The following is a 20,416-nucleotide window of genomic DNA, read 5'->3' as shown; positions in this document are numbered from 1 at the left end:
CACTGGGTGGCCCCACAACAGCTACTGGGCGCGGGCCTGCAGAAGAGTGAATCTAGCCCTGAAGGGTGTGACTCCCCCCCCCCACCTCCTTACCTCCTGCCCTGAGCTCGTGTATCGTAGGGCTCCGTTTGTTACACCGCAAGCGCACTTTTTAAAAAAGCCTAATAGGAATACAACGGTGTTAATATCGGAAAATCCGGCTACCCCTTTGAATTACGTCTATTGACAAAGTGGGGGGGGGGGGTACGCGAGTACCAGTCCGCAGTTCAAGTTACGCTGGCGGTACGCGCTCCGGTCTCCGTTCACTCTGGGCAATGGAGTCACTCCGATTTACACCGGGCGGGACCGAGATCAGAATCGGGCACCGCAACTGTCCCCGGGCCGCCCCCTGCGCTCACCCCGCGCCGAACGCGCCGCTCTACCCCTGGCGCTGCCCTCTCTGCGCGCCCCGGGCAGGGGCGGGTTTTGTGCCCCGAAAGCGGCGCGGCCCCGGGACCTGGCGGGGCGGGGAGTGTCTCTTGTTCGGAAGCGACACGCCCGGCCCGGGAATCGAAAGCGAAAGTGCAGCCGCGCTCCCCGCTGCCATGGCCGCCGCCGCCCCGGCCCCGCTCCTGGTGCGGGTCTGGCCCGCGCCCGGCCCCCAGCTCGCCGAGAAGCTGCCCCTCAAGCTGGGGGCTTATTTCCAGTCGCCCCGGCGCTCCGGGGGAGGCGAGTGCGAGGTGCAGCCGGGCCCCGAGCCGGGCACCTACCTGGTGCGCTTCGTCTTGGAGGAAGGTGAATGGGGGGGGGGGCAGGGCCCTCGCTGGCGCTCCAGGGCAGGGGGACGCCCCTCGTGTGCCCGCCAACGGGGCCGGTGCGAGCCACTGGGTAGGGTGACCAGAGCAAGTGTGATAGATCAGGAGGGGGAGGGGGGAATAGGCGCCTCTGTGAGACAGAGCCCTGGATAGCCAAACTGGTCCTATAAACATGGGTATCTGGTCATCACCCGAAGGCTATGGGACAGGGTGCCAGCCGTGCCCTGTCTGGGTGTCCCAGGCATGAGGGGACCGCGTAGGCGTGCTAGCTGTATGTCCTAGGGATGTTAGTTGTTTAATTTAATAATCGTGGAGCTGCACCAAATCTTATAGTTACATGGTTATTTGATGGTCGCTGGGGCATGTGTTGTCATTTGGATTAATTTATAAACCCAGGTTTATCGGTTAATCATTTATATGGCTATACACTAACATCCCTAGTATATATCCTGCAGGGGGAGGAATGCAGGACAGGGTGTGCATCCCGTGTCTCCAGCGGTTCAGAGGGCCAGCCATGTTACTCAGCAGCATGAGAGTTGTGCCACAGGGATATGGTGTGCAACTTATGCCATGTGATGGCCTGCCAGCAGCATGGCAGCTGTGTCACTCAGCAGGCAGCAGTGTGTGCCACTGGAAGCATGTTGGCATTTCACATGCTGCTGCTCAGCAAGAGCAAAGGTGTATCAGCTGCGACGTTGAGCAGGGTGGCAGTGTATCAGTCATAGCCACCTAGGGGAATGTGGATGGGAAGAGGGTATACGTGCTGTGTCCTTAGGGAGCATGCCAGCTGTGAACCTCTCTGTGTCAGTGATATGCTAGCTGTGCCACACGCCAGCATTGATATTCTGGGTAGAGCAAATTTTGGGTGATGTACAACTTCGATAACTGCCCCTATGTCACCCACATGTTGGTTGTTGATGTAGGGGCATGGTCAGGGAGAAGGAGACACGTATGGGGATCTTGCTGGCCACTGACAGCCAGCATAGATCTTTTTGAGATGCACAAATGAAAAGTGCTATTTAACAGGTGGTGGGCTCTAATTTGTGCCATGAACTGGACCAGCATTACAGGCTCCATCACAGGGACAGTACAAAAGTGGATTAAATACATCTAGTTTCAAACCTTAAAATTCACAGCATATTTAATATGTGTGAATTCCTTGAGGATTGTTTTTCCTCTTCTTTCCCCCTTGTGTAATCATTTACAGGTTACAAAATGGGTGTGCCTGATCAGAATGTTAGCCTTTTACACTCATTTTGAACTCGTGAAAATGAAAACAGAAGGGGCAAAGCAGTGGCGAACCTGACTGTTTAGTGTTCATTGATACACAAGAATAAACAGAAGTTCCTGATTTCCACCCTTCTTCCTATTCCCTCCTCACTACAGCTAAGAACAGTGTGAAATCACGTGAACACCATGCCCTAGAAATTGATGGCAAAAATCTGAAGATACTTATTCAGGCAGATTCAGAGGTAGAGGATCCTAGAGAAAGTCAGCCTACAACACAATCCCTGGGCCTGACTAGCACCTCACAGCTTCAGAAGAAATCTGACAAGAAACAGCTTGGGGAAAAACATGATGCCAGTTCATCTTCTGGAGCATTTACTGAAAAGGTATGTTTACTATAAAATAGAAAACAATAATTCACCAGGCTCTCAAGGCCCCTTGAATTACACATGTACAGCTCTGCATCCATACACTTGTTGGAGAGAGAGAGCTCATTTCACCTAGCCAGAATAGAAGAGTTAGAAATTGTCACTCCGCATTAGATTTATAAATTTCCATGTTCAGTAAACACGGAGACATGTCCATACATCTGATAAACATAGAGTATGGCATGGTGACTTGTAATGCAATGGTATGGATTTGCAGTCATAATTATGTTTGTGACATTTCCATATCCCCTGAAATACAGGAACATGTATATTTTTTTCAGAATCAGCTTGTATGCCTCGGTTGCTACTGAGGCACATTTAGGAAGCTTTTCAAAGAAATTAATAAACATAATCAGTCTGTTCCATAATAGTTTCTTATACTTGTCATCATACAATAGGAGCACATTCCATTACTAAATTAGGCAACATGAGTAATATATGATATGTGATAAACTTAAAAAACAACAAATGGTTTGGTAGCACTTTATAGACTAACAAAACATGCAGAAGGTATCATGAGCTTTTGTGGGCACAGCCCACTCTTTCAGATGATAGGAGTTTATCCTGTACAGACTAACTCGGCTACCCCGGCATATGATATGTAGTTCATTCACTTACCTTCTCTGGAGGATAATTGGACAGCTAATGCAGTGCTTTGTTTTGGTAGGGTTTGGTAGAGTTTAGGGTTGTTTGTTTGTTTACTAGGCTCTTAGAACATTTGGGGTAAATTAGAGCTAAATAACAGCACAGAACACTGAGCCAGGACTGGTTGCTATAAACAAACTTTTTGGGACATTGGGGAAATTGGCCACATGCATTGTAAGTGGATATCTGGCTAACTAAAATCATACCAGACCACCAATGTTGCTGGACCAGAGAGTGCCAGATTAGAGAGGTTCAGCCTGTATTAAATATTTGAAAGAACAAACTCAGAGTTTTAAGAAAGCTACGAATCATCTTTCTTGTTCTTTCGTTTTCAGATTTTTCTCCATGTGTCTGCAACCTTGAATACCAACCTGTTCACTAAACAGCAAAGACAACAAGTGATCGTTCTGTGCCCACAATTAAAAATAGAACAAAAATCTAGTGACCATGGCATTGAGAAAGTGAAAGGAGACTATGAAGATATTGAAAAAGTATATCACTATTTTGATGATCTCCTTATAAAAAATGACCAGCACACTGATTTTTCATACTCTGAACGAAAGAATGAGTTGAAAGAGATGACTAGGAATGGTTTGGAGGAAGTGAACAATATTGAAGTTCCATCAGCTCTTTATGAATACTTTAACCATGTCTTTGAAGAACAAATTAAAAAATTACAGGAACGTTTTAAAGTAAAAATAAAAAGCAAAGAGAATGATCATGGACTCACTTCAGTATGTTTCATATCTGTTGAGAAGTCTGGATTAGCAGATAAAGCTCGTCAGTCTTTTATCAATGATTTTCAGAAAGGAATAGCAGATTTAAAACAAGAAAAAGTTACGCTGTCAAACCGTTCCCAGTTAAATGAAACACTACAGAAATTAAATACTAAGTTTAGGCGTCTTCTTGCCAAAAATGAAGGAAATACAGTAATACTGCGTGGTCCTGCAAATGAGATTTTGGCAGCAAAAAAATTTCTTGAAGAAGAAAATACAAACAGCCCAGTTGAAAATCCTGTGAAAATAACATCTGAAGCTTACTCCTTTAGGAATGGAATTGAAGTTGATTCTGTTAGACTTAGACTCTTGGAAACAATATTCAACAAAGAAATTGAAGCGATAAATCAAAAATTTGATACTATAATGGAGACCAAGGGCTATCCACAGAGTCAGACAGTATTTGTCATATTCAAACCTAAAACCAAAAATTTAGATATGTCTGCACATGCTTATGAAAGCTTCATTACTGCATTTCAGAAAGCTGCAGCAATAAATGAAGAAGAGAAAAAACAGCTGACCAAGTCCTTTAATAATCTACAACAGGAAAATGCAGGTATTACAATACAGGAAAAGGAGAAGAAACTCAATTTACAAAGTTTACCAGATGTGCATGCTGATGGAAAGCACATGGGGCGCTCTCTTAACTTTGAAAGCCCTGCATCATTTAAAGAAGAGAGAGCTCTCACTTATGGTGGCAGCTATGCAAGTGCTTCAGGAACTTCCTGGAATGCAGATGATAAGAAAATGAATAGGGTTCCTCTCAAAGAACAATCTAGACCCCAGATAGCAGGAGGAGAGGAAGCCAAAGACCAGTGTGCTATTTGCATGGATAAAATCCATCAAAAAGAAGTACTAAAGTGCAAACATGAATTTTGCAAAGCATGCATCCAAGAGGCAATGAAGTATAAGCCAGTCTGCCCTGTCTGTAATACATTTTATGGTCTCCTAAAAGGAAATCAACCAGATGGAACAATGACTTCCTTAAATATGAATTATTCACTCCCTGGCTATCCTCATTGTGGGACTATTAAGATTGATTATAATATGCGAGGTGGGATTCAGACTGTAAGTATATTTGAAAGTGTGTAAAAGTTTAACTAAACAGTATTCAAATATAGAATCCAGTATTTTCCCATTCTTGTATTCTAGAGTGGTTTTTCTTGTTCTGCAGATATTTATTCCAATATTTTTGTTAGGCTCCGGGGCTCTGGCAATGCATTGCAAATCTCAGTTTTCCTAAGAGTCTTCTATCACATCACATTTTATTATATTTCTTTATGATGTGCCATTAATATGCAATGCTAACATCCAATGCTGTGTCACAGCTACAAAGGAATCACAAAAATATAAAATATTAATAAATAAAATGAAAGATAAAGCCAAATGGTAATCTTCACTTTTATACTCAGTGGGTCTGATACTCCCACCATGTGGGTGTAAATCTGGAGTAACTCCGTTGAAATCAGTGAAGTGATACTGGTGTAAAAGTGCTGTGAGAGGAAAATCATGAAGTGTATAGTGCACTGGGGAAAGGACATTATTTTAAGGGCTTTGGGTTATGTTGTTTAAACTGCACCAAACAAAAACAAAAAACTTTTAAAGCTTTTTCAGTTACAGACTAACACGGCTAGCCCTTGAGACTATCAAAATAGATTGATCAGGACTCTTTAATTACTACTGCACGCCAAATCATCCTTTCAAGTAACATCAATGAGAAAAAACAAAAGAGGAAGGGGGAAAGAAAGCATTCCAGAGAGCTAGGAGAGCAAGAATATGATACACAATTAATTCATCCATGGCTGTTTCTAAGTAAGAAAATATAAGAAACTGAAAGAAGGGGATGGGCAGGGAGAAAAGAAAAGATAAGATGTCCTAACAGAGAGAGGTTGTGTGACAACTATTGAAAGTGAGGGTGAATAGTGACACTTCAGATACACAGAAAACCCGAGAAGAAGTGAAAGATGTGTAAATAAAAAAGGCAGAGTCAAAATGAAGCATGCTATGTGATTTAGAACAAACTGGGGGAGTTAGAAAATGGATTTGGAGAGCTGGGAATAAATAGCATTGCAAAAATTGAGGTGTCAGATTACTTTTCATATGTTTTTAGTATATCTGGTATACGTGTGGCCCTTTAGTTTTGGCATATACTGATTTTCTTTGAAAAATTTTGAGATATTGAAAACGCCATTCTTCGGGGATATTTTTTTTTGTTTTGTTTTGTTTTTACCCAAACTTTGGCTTTTTGGAACCCAGGAATTTTTCAGAAATGGGCAAGGAGCTGGGTCCCATCAGCTGAGACTGCCCAGTTGCAGAGACTACAGATATAAAATCATGTTTAAAATGTTAACTGTTTAAATTATATGTTTAACCGGTTAACCTGCCCACTGCATTGTGCCACCCATCGGTTTTGCTTTTTCCTGTTTTTTTCCCCCTCTGCCACCCTACTCCCTGTTTTGTTTTGTTTTGTTTTGTTTATTGTAATAAACACTGATGAATTCCAAGGGGGGAAAAAACAAGCCAAAAATGAAGTGCCTTGAGTATACAGTGAATTTTCATTGTATTTTTTACAAAACAGAAAAGCCATCCAAACCCAGGCAGACCATATTATGCAACAAGTCGAACAGCATACTTACCTGACAACAAGGAAGGAAGAGAAATTTTGAAGCTGCTTAGAAGGGCCTTTGACCAACGATTGATCTTCACTGTGGGGCAATCACGTACTTCTGGTGCAACGGATGTTATCACCTGGAATGATATTCACCATAAAACAAGCATACATGGGGGACCTGAAACGTGAGTATTTTAAGCCTGGCCCTTGGAGCAGCCGTCTACCAAGCAGCCCCAGTCCCTGGAGCAGCCACCAACCACGTGGCCCCAGCTGCCGAAGCGGCCCCGGCCACTAGAACAGGTAGGCAGCCCCCACACTAAAGGGCTGGAGCTGTGGCCAGCCCTGGCAACAGCTTCATCCCTGGGAAAAGGCTAGAGCTACAGGCAAGGCAGCTGCCCAGCTGTTCCTGAGGAAGGGTCGCATGGTGGACAGCTGCCCCATTTACCGGAGCTGGAGCCAACTCCTGCTCCAGCCTGGGCACATGGGGCAGCCGCCCACCATGCAGCCCACCCTGGGAGCAGCTGGGCAGCCACCATGTGACTCTGTCCTCCCACCGAGCCCACCACCAGTAGCTTACCTTCCAAGAAGGTACGTGCTGCTGCGCAGCTCTGCTGAATAGGTGGGCAGGATTCTTATTCTTTGTGCGCGCTCATGCGGGCACGTACCCTAGATCAGGGGTGGGCAAAAGGGCCTCTGTGGGCTGAATCCAGCCCACAGAGGTCCTGCCACTCCCCCACCCCCAGGCCAGTCAGGGACTGGGGATGGGGGGAAGCGCACACAGTTTGCTCTGCCCTGCCCCCACCCTGCCAGGAGCGTGCGGCACTTAGAAGTGCCATGTGCTCCTGGCAGGGCGGAAGGAGACTTTGTGTGCTCCCCATCCTCCAACCCCTGATTGGCCTGGGGGCAGAAGGGGGAGTGTGAAAAGTCTCCTCCCAGCGCCAGGGGCATGGGCGCCTAGGGAGAACTTCTGGGGACGGGGGTAAAGACTTCACGCGCTTCCCCACCGCCAGACCAGTCATGGTCTGTGGGTGGGGAAGCAGGGAAGTATCCTGGCCCCGCTCCTTCCGCCTGAGGCTCTGCCCGTTTCAGTGCGACCTGGGGCCACTTCAAAAATTTCTGAAGTGGTCCTTGGTAAAAAATTATTGCCCACCCCTACCCTAGAGACAACTTAGGGTTTCATTCTTGGGAAGCTGGGGCAGGGACAAACATGTTTCCATTTATTATAGAACTGAGGTCCTGCTGACATTAAATACCTCCTGCTTTCCCCTAGGTTTTATCACATGACTTCCTTCTCCCCTCCCCAAAAAACATTCAGCTTTCTAATAAAGCTTTCAAAAATTATAATATTAATGGTTAAATATAATCACATCAAGTTATGGTTTTGTGTTAAATCATTTGACAAAAGATTCAAAGGAATGATATAACTGGATAGTTATAATATAACATGCTGTCAGACAGGGCTGGCCTTATCACGAGGCAAACTGAGGCGGCCGCCTCAGGTGCCAGACCCAAGTTTTGGCCCAAGCGAGCAGGTAATGGGGGTGTCATTTGAGCTCCCTGCCTCAGGTGCCAAAATGTTGTGGGCCGGCTCTGCTATCAGATATTGGTAGTTTTGTAATAAGGTCCTATAATTGAAATGTTTTATTGTAAATCATCTGAAATATCCATAAATATTGGTAAGGGAGCTGGGTGTGTTCCCTCCAGTTAGCATAAGAGCCCCACTGCATTACTTAGTGACCCTAAGGATGCTCTAATTTGTACTAGCACTCACACTGGTTCCTGGATGACCTGAAAGCAGAAGAGTGGGAAGACACCACTTTTGCAACCTCATCCCATGGCACTACCATGTCTGCTGAGCATTGGGCCTCGTTTTAGAGCTTTATTTTCAGAGTTGCTAAGCAGCCACAGTTCTCATAGATTACAAGTGGAATTTTAGATGCACAGCAGCTATGAAAATCAAGCTCAAGGTGTGACAGTTTGGGCACCCAAAATGAATGGCCGCTTTTAAAATGTTAAGCTTTAACCTTTCTGTGTCTCACTTTTCTCATCTGTTAATGAGGGACTATTTGTTTCACAAAGCAAATGTTCGTAAAAGTGTTTTAAGATCTTTTAATGGAAGATACTGTAAAACTGGGAAATTGTTTCATAATGTAAATGGCCCAAACAAGTATTCTCTCTTTCCTCTAGGTTTGGTTTTCCTGATCCTAAGTATCTGAAACGTGTTCGAGAAGAACTGAAAGCAAAAGGAATTGAATAAAAACATGTATTTGCCAGCTGTTCTTAAGCTGCATTCAGAATACAATATAGCACATAGGTCTGCAACCTTTCAGAAGTACTGTGCTGAGATTTAACTTATTCACTTCTATTTACAGGTCTACATGCCATCGATACTTTTTAAAGTCAATAATAGTTCTCCTTACAGCAGCTTCATTAATAAATACATTAAGATGCAGATCTTACTGTTTTAGTAACACAGAATTTTAAAAAAATTATTAAGACCAGAGTTTTAGATATCTGCAACGCTCCAAAAAACCTGTTTAAAATAATCTTTTTCTTTCTTACTTTGGGATACACAGGCTTAATTCTTGGCTCCATCACAGACTTTTTGAGTGAGCTCAGGTAACCCCCCCAAGGGTACATCTACACTACAGCTGGAGGTGCAAATTACAGCTCAAGGAGACATACACACACACTACCTTTAGCTGAGGTAGTGTGCTGAGGGTAGGTCTGCACTACAGTTAAAAACTCGCTACTGTAAGGTGTGGAGCACACACCTCTTGGTAGTACTAAGGGGAGCTGAAGAAGCACCCAAGTGTCTGAGTGTAACACTGAGCTGGAAGAACATTTTAAAGTGTTTTTTTTTCTTTTAGGGAGCAGGAAAGGACTCTTTCTAAAACGAAACTGTCTCATCTCAAACTGTCGGTATTGTCAAAATGGTTCCTATTGTGTAAAAGATGTCACTATCTCAAACTTCAAAGTCTTTTATAACTAGCTAGCACCAGTTTTTGAAGGTGCTTTTTGTAAAGGAAAAATTTCACTAACTTCTTTGGGGGGGCAGGAGGAAATTTAAAAGATGTAGGACATTTTGAAAAAGGAGAAAAAAATAAAATAAATAGATCCATTTGGCACACCTTGAAATGAAAATGAATTCATAAGTTAATACATTTCCTCCCCCCCCCCCCCTTGTGAAAATAGGTAATCATATTTCAGCCAATTCTGGTAACAGGGAAAAATCATGAGTTATACTTTAACAATTTCCATTAGAGCCTTTAGCTTTATTTTTTAGATCTAGACTCAGAAAAACAGAGGTATTTGGCTGCCTGAAGAGGCAGATACATGCCTAACCTGCTTTGCATTCTGGAAAACCCCAGATGTCTAACTCCCATTGAAAGTCAGATGAAAATAATCCCATTAGGCACCTATTTGTCTCTTTAGGAGTTTGTACATCTAGGCCATTAACACCTCCTTATCTTGCTGCTCCATTTCAAGTACCAAGCAGCTTCATTTAGCAGCTGCTTGACAATGCCCTGCCCCTAGCCAATCAGCTGTGAGACTCAAGCAGCAGTGCAGGCTTTCTGCTGGTGGGCCAGAACAGAGCTCCCAGCCACATGCCAATGAACAAAGCTCCTATGTGCTATAGTTTGCAGACCCCTGATACATTTACTTCAACATATCAGTTGATTAGATGCATGTATAAAGTTAGAGTATTTCTTCCAAGAAAAGCACACATTGCTTTATTTATAAATGTGCACTTTTCTTTTACAGTTGCAAGAACAGGAATTATCACCTAAGGGGAAGACATATTTGACCCCCTAATATGGGCCCAATCTTACAAACCCTTTGAGTAATTCTTATAGGGTTATACATGTAAATAAGGATTACTTGTATGAATGCATAGCTAACAGATTCATACCCTCTCTATACAACCTTAGTATTATCAGAATATATTCTGTTGAGGTTTTTATAGTGCACCCCCTCACCATGATATCTGAGAGCCCAACATTAAGCAAGGTGACTAATCTATCACATGTGATTCTTCCTTTCTTTCCTTCCCCAAGAGAAAATGCCATATGGTGTTTTGGAGTTTTAATGTATATGATATGCCTTGTTTTTATATTAATGAAGGCATAGAAGAATAATTAGTTTGGGTAGTGCTGATGTGTGAAGTTCTCTGGTCAGCAGGATTTTGTTCCTTTGTTTTTAGAAGTGTTCAGTGTCCAAAATTCCCATTGAAATAATTGGAAACTGGGAGGGCCTGGTATCTCTAAAAATCAGGCCCTAGTTCTGAGTCTTTGATTACATGTTCAACAAGCCTATAGGCATTTCATTATAAACTGCTTTTAGCTTTTTATTTTATTTTGCTTGTAATCACAATTTATCCTCCAGTACATGGATGAAATACTCTCTGCTGATACACATTTGATTGATGTAGAAATTTTAGTGTTGGTAATTTACATGAACAAAATTTTCTTCAATTTACACAGTTATAAAACATAAGGCTCTGATTTTAGTGCACTTGACGATTGTTATTAGCTAAGTAGTTTTCGCAAAGAAAAATGCGATCTGCTTCAGCTGTCTCATTTTGTCTCTGCAGTGCCATGTAGGGTACGTCTAGACTACATGCCTCTGTCGCCAGAGGCATGTAGATTAGGCTACCAGACATAGTAAAATGAAGCGGCGATTTAAATAGTCGCCGCTTCATTTAAATTTACATGGCTGCTGCGCTGAGCCGACAAACAGCTGATCAGCTGTTTGTCGGCTCAGCGCGATAGTCTGGACGCGCGGGTGTCGACATCAAAGGTATTTGTCGACCACCCAGGTAAGCCTCCTGGGATGAGGTTTACCTGGGTGGTCGACAAATACCTTTGATGTCGCCACCCGCGTGTCCAGACTATCGCGCTGAGCCGACAAACAGCTGATCCAGCAGCCATGTAAATTTAAATGAAGCGGCGACTATTTAAATCGCCGCTTCATTTTACTATGTCTGGTAGCCTAATCTACATGCCTCTGGCGACAGAGGCATGTAGTCTAGACGTACCCTTTGTCTTCTACTGCAGTGGTTTTCAAATAGGAATCCTAAGAGGCCACAGGCAGGATTTCAGGAGGCCACCAAGCAGAGTTTGTTCTAATATTTTCCATCCTTGGGTGGGCTGAATTTTCTTATGTGCAACACCAATATTGAGATTGTGTGTGGATGTGCACCACCAGTACAAACAAAAAACCTAGGTATAAATGTATATTTTAAACAGTTCATAGGTATGAAAGAAGAAAAATATTAAAACAAGCATTGCACCTTGTTAATTAGCCTTAACATGTTTATGTAATATGAAATCAAATAAAGAAAATTAACACTACCTTTTGAACACATAAGCTTCAAAGGGGTAGCCGAGTTAGTCTGTAACAGGAAAAACTTAAAAAACAACAAATAGTCTGGTATCACTTTAAATACTAACAAATATATAGATGGTATTATGAACTTTCGTGGGCACACTCTTCATCTGAAGAAGTGGGCTGTACCCACGAAAGCTTATGATACCATCTACAAATTTTGTTAGGCTTTAAAGTGCTACCACTTTATCATCCTACCAACTCAGTCTAGTAAACACACCAAAATGGGGCATACTGAAAACAGCTCTATAAATAAATCAAAGACATGGCCGTTAAGTAAAAGCATAAAAAAATATGCACCAAAGCCCCAATTTAACAACCTACTCCCGTCTCCCATAGACAACTAAATCTTCAGAATCTCCACTAAAACTGCTCTCAAAGAATAAAGTATCTGCCAAAGCACAAGCATGCTGCCAACTTTTGCAGTTCACAAAACTATCCCTTTTGCATGCATATTATCCACACATAGCTCAGCTTTAAGATGTTAAACAAATCTATCAGAAAACTAGAAATAGTCATGCTCACCCTACAAATAGTAATACAGTATTTACTGACACTGGAAAGGAGAGTAAAAATCATTCACTCAGGCTTAAATAGTTTCTTTGGGATATCAATTCTTAATTTGATTAATAGTGTACAAACATAGAAAAAATAAGTAGTAAAGCAACACAGCAAACAAATCAACAAACAATTGACAACACTGAAAATAGGGAAGTAAAATTTCAGATAATTAGTTATGGATATTTTAAATGACTGTTTAGGATCCATTTTTTCGGCTGAAACGGAGACATATAAAACAGACCAAAGTTCTCCTGGTTTGAAAGTTTCACATTGTGTGTGTCATCAACTCAAAGAGTAGAAGCCCCAGAACACATTAACATATGGCCTCCGAGTTTGCAAATAAGATCATCCTACAAAACACATAGGCTGTGTCTAGACTGGCAAGTTTTTCCGCAAAATCATCTGCTTTTGTGGAAAAACTTGCCAGCTGTCTATACTGGCCACTTGAATTTCTGCAAGAACACTGATGATCTCAAATCATTTGCGCAAGAGGGCCAGTGTAGACAGCACAGTGCTGTTTTCGGCAAAAAAGCCCCAATGGCTAAAATGGAGATCGAGGCTTTTTTGCGGAAAAGCGCTTCTATATTGGCCACGGACGCTTTTCCGCAAAAAGTGCTTTTGCGGAAAAGCGTCCTGCCAATCTAGACATGCTTTTCCGAAAATGCTACGTCTACATTCACCCTTATTTTGAAATAACTCAAGTTATTTCAAAATAACAGAGTGCATCTGTACACAGCAAGCCCGTTATTTCGAAATAATTTTGAAGTAACAGGTTTCTTATTCTGACTTCTGTAATCTTCATTTCACAAGGAGTAAGGGAAGTTGAAGAAAGAGTGTTCTTCCTTCGATTTCCTGCTGTGTAGACAGAGCCTAAGGCTAAGTTAAGCTATTTCAACTTCAGCTATGCGATTGATGTAGTTGAAGTTGTGTATCATAACTCAATGTTAGCCCGCAGTGTAGACTTACCCCTAGCCTCACACATAGTACTTGCTACTTCTGAATACACCCATTGATTCATAAGAGCCAGAACTAAACCAGATGTCATTAAGGATAGATTTTTGCTAATACCCTCTCCATAAACCAGATGTCATTAAGGATAGATTTTTGCTAATACCCTCTCCATACAAATTCTAAAACTTAATGAAATCACCTGTCTGCAACCCAATTTAATTGAAAGGCCAAACAAACAGGATCCATAGTAAAGCTCTTCCAATTTTCACAATTCACCATATATTAACACAGAATTTTAAAAATCATTAAGATCAGAATTTGATATTACAATCCTCTAAAAAAGACTGTTAAAAGAATCTTTTTCTTTCTTACCTTAAACTATTAACATCTATGTAAACATTTGCTTGAAATGTGATCATGCAAATCCAGTATTCATTCACTAAAGCCTGAATCCTTATCTACAGAAGCAGCCTAAATGCTTTACAATAGAAAAACACCAATGCAAGTGAAGTCAGATCCTGCATTAAGATCTGCTAATGCAGAATCTCTCAGCCATGTTTACTTCTCTGCTGTGGATCTGTCTCCCTCCAGACAAACTACATTTTAATCCAAGCTTTCTAACATCTCCCCACTGCTAACAAACTCAACATGGTCAAAAGCAAGCTCTTTATCTTTCCCTCCTGATACTAGGTGAAAAATACTTTGTCTAGGACTGCAGAGGATTTACCATTTTGTGTTTGCTTTATAAGTCTAACAATGTAAAATAGCAGGGTTCTACATTATTCTTTCTCCCATCATATTTTTCCTGGAATATTTCAGATCTTGTAATTATGTCACCAATCAGTTGGTAATTAGTACTAACTCCTCCTCACTCCAGCCTCAACAAGAAAAGAGAAAGAAGGGAGCAGAGAGCCCAGAAGATTCTGCAACTGAGATGCAGGGCTGTCCCCACTGATATGCAAAACATGCAATGCTGTGGGGCACCACAAAATTTGGGATACCAAAATGCCCTGAAGTTCATGGTAGCCATGCAATTGGATATTGTGTATGGATGCCAGCAGCCCCCAGCCTCAGCTGAGCCCTGCCACCTGTGGGTGCTGTACTAACTCTGGCCCACATCCCTAAACCTTCCCCACCTCCCCCTCATGGACTGTGCTCATCCCCCCTTCACCAGGCGGCAGCGAACGGCATGAGTACATGCCGGAGGACTAGGAGTAGTAGGGAGCAGCAAGATAGCTAGAGAGAAACAGCGGGTTTCCCCTCCATAGTGTTGCTTTTCCCTGGCCAGCTGCATAGCTGCTCTCTGCTCCTTTTGCCTGCACTCTTGCTACCCTCACCTCCCTTCCTACCCTGCTCCTGCCCAGGGCTGCCAATTCTCACGGATCGGATGGACTGGATGTCCTTGCAGCAAATTCCATCTGGTCCAGGAGCGTTGACAACCCTAGCTCTTGCCCCTGCAGCTTCTCTCATCCCCTGCAAAGCAGATGAACCACTGCACGGGGGTGCCAGTTCTGGGGTGCATAGGGCACTAGCATTGGTAGGGATGGCCCTGCCTAGATGTCAATATAAATGTATCAAATCCAATGGTTCTTCTCCAAGCAAGAATTTGAGAGTGCTGCTATACTCATTTGTGGGGAGGGGAGAGTGCATTTTCAGTTTATGAAAGTAGTGTTTTTATACATTACTTGCTGAGAGGCCATGGGGGGGAATTCAGAACTTCCTGATAGCCTCTTGATCACACAGTACTGAGCAAACAATAGGCCTTTGATGTAACCTTCCCTTCCCAAACCATGGTAATGAACATGGCTTAAACAAAGACAAACTCTTTACCCCTCTGAATTGGACGGGCCATTATATTCAACACCCAAATGACATGAAAAGCTAAGAATGGGACGCTTTCAACCCACTCAATTAGCCTCATTAGCACTGGCACTATAAATGACAGCTTTTTTTTCTCCCCCTCATTTATTTTTCTGTTATAAATTGTGACATTCCCCCCTTTTTTCTCACTTTGCTCATCTGAGGAAATGGGTTTTGCCCACAAAAGCTTATGATTTATATGTGTATGTGTGTGTTTACTTGGCTAACCTCTTACAAAGATATATAAACACACCAATTAAGTTTGCATTTCAAAGTTCTAGCCTCTCTAGTACTGAATGGTTCCAATTACCAGTTATATACTTTTCCAACATGTCTCTACAAGCTGACAATAAGCCGGCAGAATTCTTAACCCTTTCTGGTCATTTGTCATACCTGACATAAGATTTGTTTCAATTATATAAACAGCTGTATCAACAATGGTTTTCATGGCCATATTATAATCAGAAAACATCACATAAGCCTGTAGAATTTTTCAAATGAAAATTAAGTGAATTGAAGGCTGGAAAACTATGTGTTATTGAAACAACCCATGCCAACAATAACGTGCTCAAGCTTCATACGAAGGTAGCTACATAATTGCCAACGTTCTTTTCAGTGACATTGGAAATGAACACTCAATATTAGTTGTACTAACTGATGTCCTTAGTTATCCCAGGGGGATGCTATTGGCCCATTTCTTCACACTTCAGAGATATTGTTGTCTTCCATTGATTATCCTTTTGAAATTTTGAATTGATTTAAAGATAAAATATGGTTTTCACAGCTGGCATACTTGGCAGACATATTTTCTTAGCTAAATGAACTGAATTTAAGTCTCCAGGGAATATCTTGAATCATATTTGATGTGCAAGACAAAGCAGAAGCCATGAAATACAAGCTTTAGTTGTCATGTCATATGACAAATGACAGTTGTGACTGTTTGCCTTTATTAGATTCATTTTTGTGTGAAAATGATTTAACTCTTGATGAAAATGTAAAATATAACATTCTTCAGCATTCTCCCAATAATATTTTCCTGTGCAGACGATGCCCACAGCTGGATTTAAGACCACCTCTGCCAAAGAAACAAAATTGTCTAAGGATTTTAATATTGAAGAACAGCTGGAATGTATTTAATTGTCATGTCATGGAGGTTTGAAGATGGACTTTAAAAAGCTCTTGTTGATCTAGTTCTAGCTGCAGTAGAAGTCAGAGTATCTGAGACTATCGGAGCTGAAACAAAACACAGGACTATGTAGCACTTTAAAGACTAACAAGATGGTTTATTAGGTGATGAGTTTTCGTGGGCCAGACCCACTTCCTCAGATCAAATTGTGGGAGAAAATTGGCATGGCCATATTTTTCTTCCACAATTTGATCTGAGGAAGTCGGTCTGGCCCATGAAAGCTCATCACCTAATAAACCATCTTGTTAGTCTTTAAAGTGCTGCATAGTCCTGTTTTTTGTTTCAGCTAGACCAGACTAACACAGCTACATATCTATTACTATAAGAGCTGAGGCATTTATAATCATATTCAACAACTATTTATGTGAAACTATTTATTCAACACTCATCTTGTTAGAATCAAAATAAAGACAAGATGTATGGAGAATAACATCTTAGGTTGAATGTTTCATGTATTGCACTGAATGTGACAAAATTGTGTTACAAGCAGGTCCTTCCATCACATTGAATAACCCAGTGTTTCTTTTATTTCAGTTTTAAATTTAAATTTAATTCAACCATAGTATTTTTGTTTATATCAATCTGTGTTTATAATTTTAAGTAATCATATATGACAATTATTTTCCGTTATAGTCTAATGATAACACCAGCTAAAAGTTTGATACACAGTTTAATAGTTGTAATAAATACATAACTAGTAATTGAAGGCTTTCACATTTGGTTCATTTCTAAGTCTTATTTTAATTCCAAAGAAAGATTTTGTAAATCTCATAGAATAATGATAGAATAATGACAATGCAAAACAAAAAATGAAATGAGTCTGGGAAATTTAGTCATGTGCAAAGGGGTTATTGGTGAAAAAATGTTTAGGAACCACTGGGTTAAGCATGCAGAAGAAAAATATTGTGTTCTGAGGAACATTGTCAACTTTGTGAAATGTTGAAGATAATGGGAGTTTTGCCATGGACTTCAGTCAAGCCAGGATTTCACTTTTACCTTATAAACCAATACATTTATTCTCCTATGTTACTCATTAACACAACTGAAATAACTGTAAAATACAGATTACTTTACATCAATATATTTCCTTATTCCATTTCTCATCTCACACAAAAATACACTCTGAGGCTCTCAAATGTCATTGCACTGTGATCCCCTGTTGACAACAAAAAAATACTGGATTACCCTAGGAGAGGGGACCAAACCCCAGCCCACCCAAGCCTCGCCACTCTGGGCAGGCACACCAAACTTTCCCAAGGGCTTCTGCTCTGGACAGTGGGTATGTAACCTTAGCCCCCCCCTGTCCAGGGGTGAAGTCCTCAGTGCTTGGGCTTCAGCTCTGGGCTGTGGAGCTTTAACCTGCACTCCTTGACTGTGTTTTTCATTATTTGTCTGCCGGAATCAGTGGATCCCTAGGTCCTGTCATCCCTCCTGCAAGGCTGGGGGAGGGGCTTTTAGAAGTGTGGATAAGGGAGAAGCGGTGGATGTGGTATACCTAGACTTTAGTAAGGTGTTTAATACAGTCTCGCATGATATTCTTATCAATAAACTAGGCAAATACAACTTAGATGGGGCTACTATAAGGTGGGTGCATAACTGGCTGGATAACCGTACTCAGAGGCTATGTCTACACTCGCGGCTTCTTGCGCGAGTAATATGCAAATGAGGCTAAGCATGGAATATTGCTGAGCCTCATTTGCATACCTAATGAGCCACCATTTTTTCAGAAGAGGCTCTTGCGCAAGAAGAAGCGTCTACACTGCCTCTTCTTGCGCAAGAAAAATTCTCTTGTGCAATGCCGTTACACCTATTACTTTTAAGGAAGAACGGCATTGCGCAAGAGAGTTTTTCTTGCACAAGAAGGGGCAGTGTAGACACTGAGGGGCACAAGAGCCTCTTCTGAAAAAAATGGTGGCTCATTAGATATGCAAATGAGACTTGGCGATATTCCACGCTTAGTTTCATTTGCATATTACTCGCGCAAGAAGTTGCGAGTGTAGACATAGCCAGAGAGTAGTTATTAATGGTTCACAATCCTGCTGGAAATGTATAACAAGTGAGATTCCTCAGGGGCCTGTTTTGGGACTGGCTCTCTTCAATATCTTCATCAACGATTTAGATATTGGCATAGAAAGTATGCTTATTAAGTTTGCAGATACCAGGCTGGGAGGGGTTGCGACTAATCTGGAGGATACAGTCATAATTCAAAACGACCTAGACAAATTGGAGAAATGGTCTGAGGTAAGCAGGATGAATAAAGACAAATGCAAAGTGCTCCACTTAGGAAGGAACAATCAGTTTCATACATACAGAATGAAAAGTGAGTGTCTAGGAAGGAGTATGGCAGAAAGGGATCTAGGAGTTATAGTGGACCACAAGCTGAATATGAGTCAGCAGTGTGATGCTGTTGCAAAGAAAGCAAACATTATTCTGGTATGCATTAACAGGTGTGTTGTGAGCAAGACATGAGAAGGCCTCTACTCTGCACTGGTTAGGCCTCAGTTGGAGTATTGTGTCTAGTTCTGGGCACCACATTTCAAGAAATATGTGGAGAAATTGGAGAGGGTCCAGAGAAGAGTAACAAGAATGATTAAAGGTCTAGAGAACATGACCTATGAGGGAAGGCTGAAAGAATTGGGTTTGTTTAGTTTAGAAAAGAGAAGATTGAGGGGGGACATGATAGCCGTTTTCAGGTATCTAAAAGGGTGTCATAAGGAGGAAGGAGAAAACTTGTTCATCTTGGCCTCTGAGGGTAGGACAAGAAGCAATGGGCTTAAACTGCAGCAAGGGAGGTTTAGGTTGGACATTAGCAAAAAGTTCCTAACTATCAGGGTAGTCAAACACTGGAATAAATTGCTCAGGGAGGTTGTGGAATCTCCATCTCTGGAGATATTTAAGAGTAGGTTAGATAAATATCTATCAGGGATAGTCTAAACAGTATTTGGTCCTTCCATAGGGGTAGGGGACTGGACTCGATGACCTCTCGAGGTCCCTTCCAATCCTAGTATTCTATTATTCTAAGTGGGTGGCCGGTAACCCACCCACCCTTGGGCTTTCAAATAGTGGGCTATAGAGCTTTAGCCTGGGCTTCAGCCTTGAGTGGTGGTGCTCTGGCTTTCGCCCTGGACCTTGTCAAGTCTAACACCATGCCTGGCAACCCCATTAAAATGGGACTACAAGCTGCTTAGGGGTCATGACCTTCCATTTGAGGACCTGATACATTCAGTTTTGCTTTCAGGAATCAGATCTAGACTTAGAGCTTGTCTACACATGGAATTATTCAGAAATATCTACTCAAGAATAGATATTCAGGAACAAATATCCCTGAATAACTTCATGTGCACACACAGATTCTGGAATAAGAGTACCTTGTTCCAGTTAAACTTAATTTACATCCAAACAATGCAGAGAAATATTTAATTGTTTGAAGCTAAACAACTGTTTGTATTAGAATTATTTTCTAAATAGTGGAAAATATTAGATTTCTGTAGAAGTTTGTTTTCAAAAAATTTAAATTTTGGTCTAAATTTAGGCTAGCAATATCCTTTCAAAGGGATACCATCAAGTTAAAACTGAAAATACTTCACTTACCACAAACAATACCTAAGATAACTATAAGTGAATGAGAGTAGGGGAAAACATTGCTTTTCCCCCAAGTTTATTTACATTGCTGTGAATTGCAATTCACATAGTCAGTTTTATCTGTTGTTTGTGGAGGCCTTTTAATCACGTGGTTCTCAACCAAGGGTATGAGTATGCCTGGGGTCTGCAGAGATCTTCCAGGGGGTATGTTAACTTACCTAGCCCTAGTCCTGTGGAACCTTAGGCTATGTCTACACTGGCAAGTTATTCCGGAAAATCAGCCGCTTTTCCAGAAAAACTTGCCAGCTGTCTACACTGGCCGCTTGAATTTCCGGAAAAGCACTGACGATCTAATGTAAAATCATCAGTGCTTTTCCGGAAAAACTATGCTGCTCCCATTCGGGCAA

The 20,416-nt window shown here is 41.7% G+C and overlaps 2 protein-coding genes across 9 annotated transcripts in view; one reads left to right on the top strand and one right to left on the bottom strand.

The window, feature by feature from the left end:
• The window catches only part of PARP9 (poly(ADP-ribose) polymerase family member 9), a 28,672-nt gene extending 28,158 nt beyond the window's left edge, over positions 1-514 (bottom strand). For 4 of the 8 annotated variants that reach the window (XM_075933191.1, XM_075933197.1, XM_075933195.1 and 1 more), the window contains exons 1-2: positions 256-514; positions 94-161 (exon numbers count right to left, since the gene is read on the bottom strand). The gene's annotated coding sequence lies outside the window, so the exon portion shown is untranslated. Of the gene's footprint in view, positions 1-85 lie in introns of all 8 variants that reach the window. The other 4 variants (XM_075933194.1, XM_075933201.1, XM_075933198.1 and 1 more) reach the window with 3 other exon arrangements.
• A 30-nt stretch (positions 515-544) lies between these two features.
• On the top strand, positions 545-8,794 carry DTX3L (deltex E3 ubiquitin ligase 3L). Its single transcript, XM_075933214.1, has 5 exons — positions 545-774; positions 2,181-2,407; positions 3,430-4,938; positions 6,449-6,666; positions 8,669-8,794. The coding sequence occupies exons 1-5, from the start codon at positions 585-587 to the stop codon at positions 8,736-8,738; spliced, it is 2,214 nt and encodes a 737-aa protein (XP_075789329.1). The 5' UTR covers positions 545-584; the 3' UTR covers positions 8,739-8,794.
• Positions 8,795-20,416: the final 11,622 nt, after the last annotated feature.

The sequence above is a fragment of the Pelodiscus sinensis genome, chromosome 7 (assembly GCF_049634645.1).
Source record: "Pelodiscus sinensis isolate JC-2024 chromosome 7, ASM4963464v1, whole genome shotgun sequence".
In the NCBI taxonomy this organism is placed as follows: Eukaryota; Metazoa; Chordata; order Testudines; family Trionychidae; genus Pelodiscus; species Pelodiscus sinensis.
This window is presented reverse-complemented; position numbering and strand designations above follow the sequence as displayed.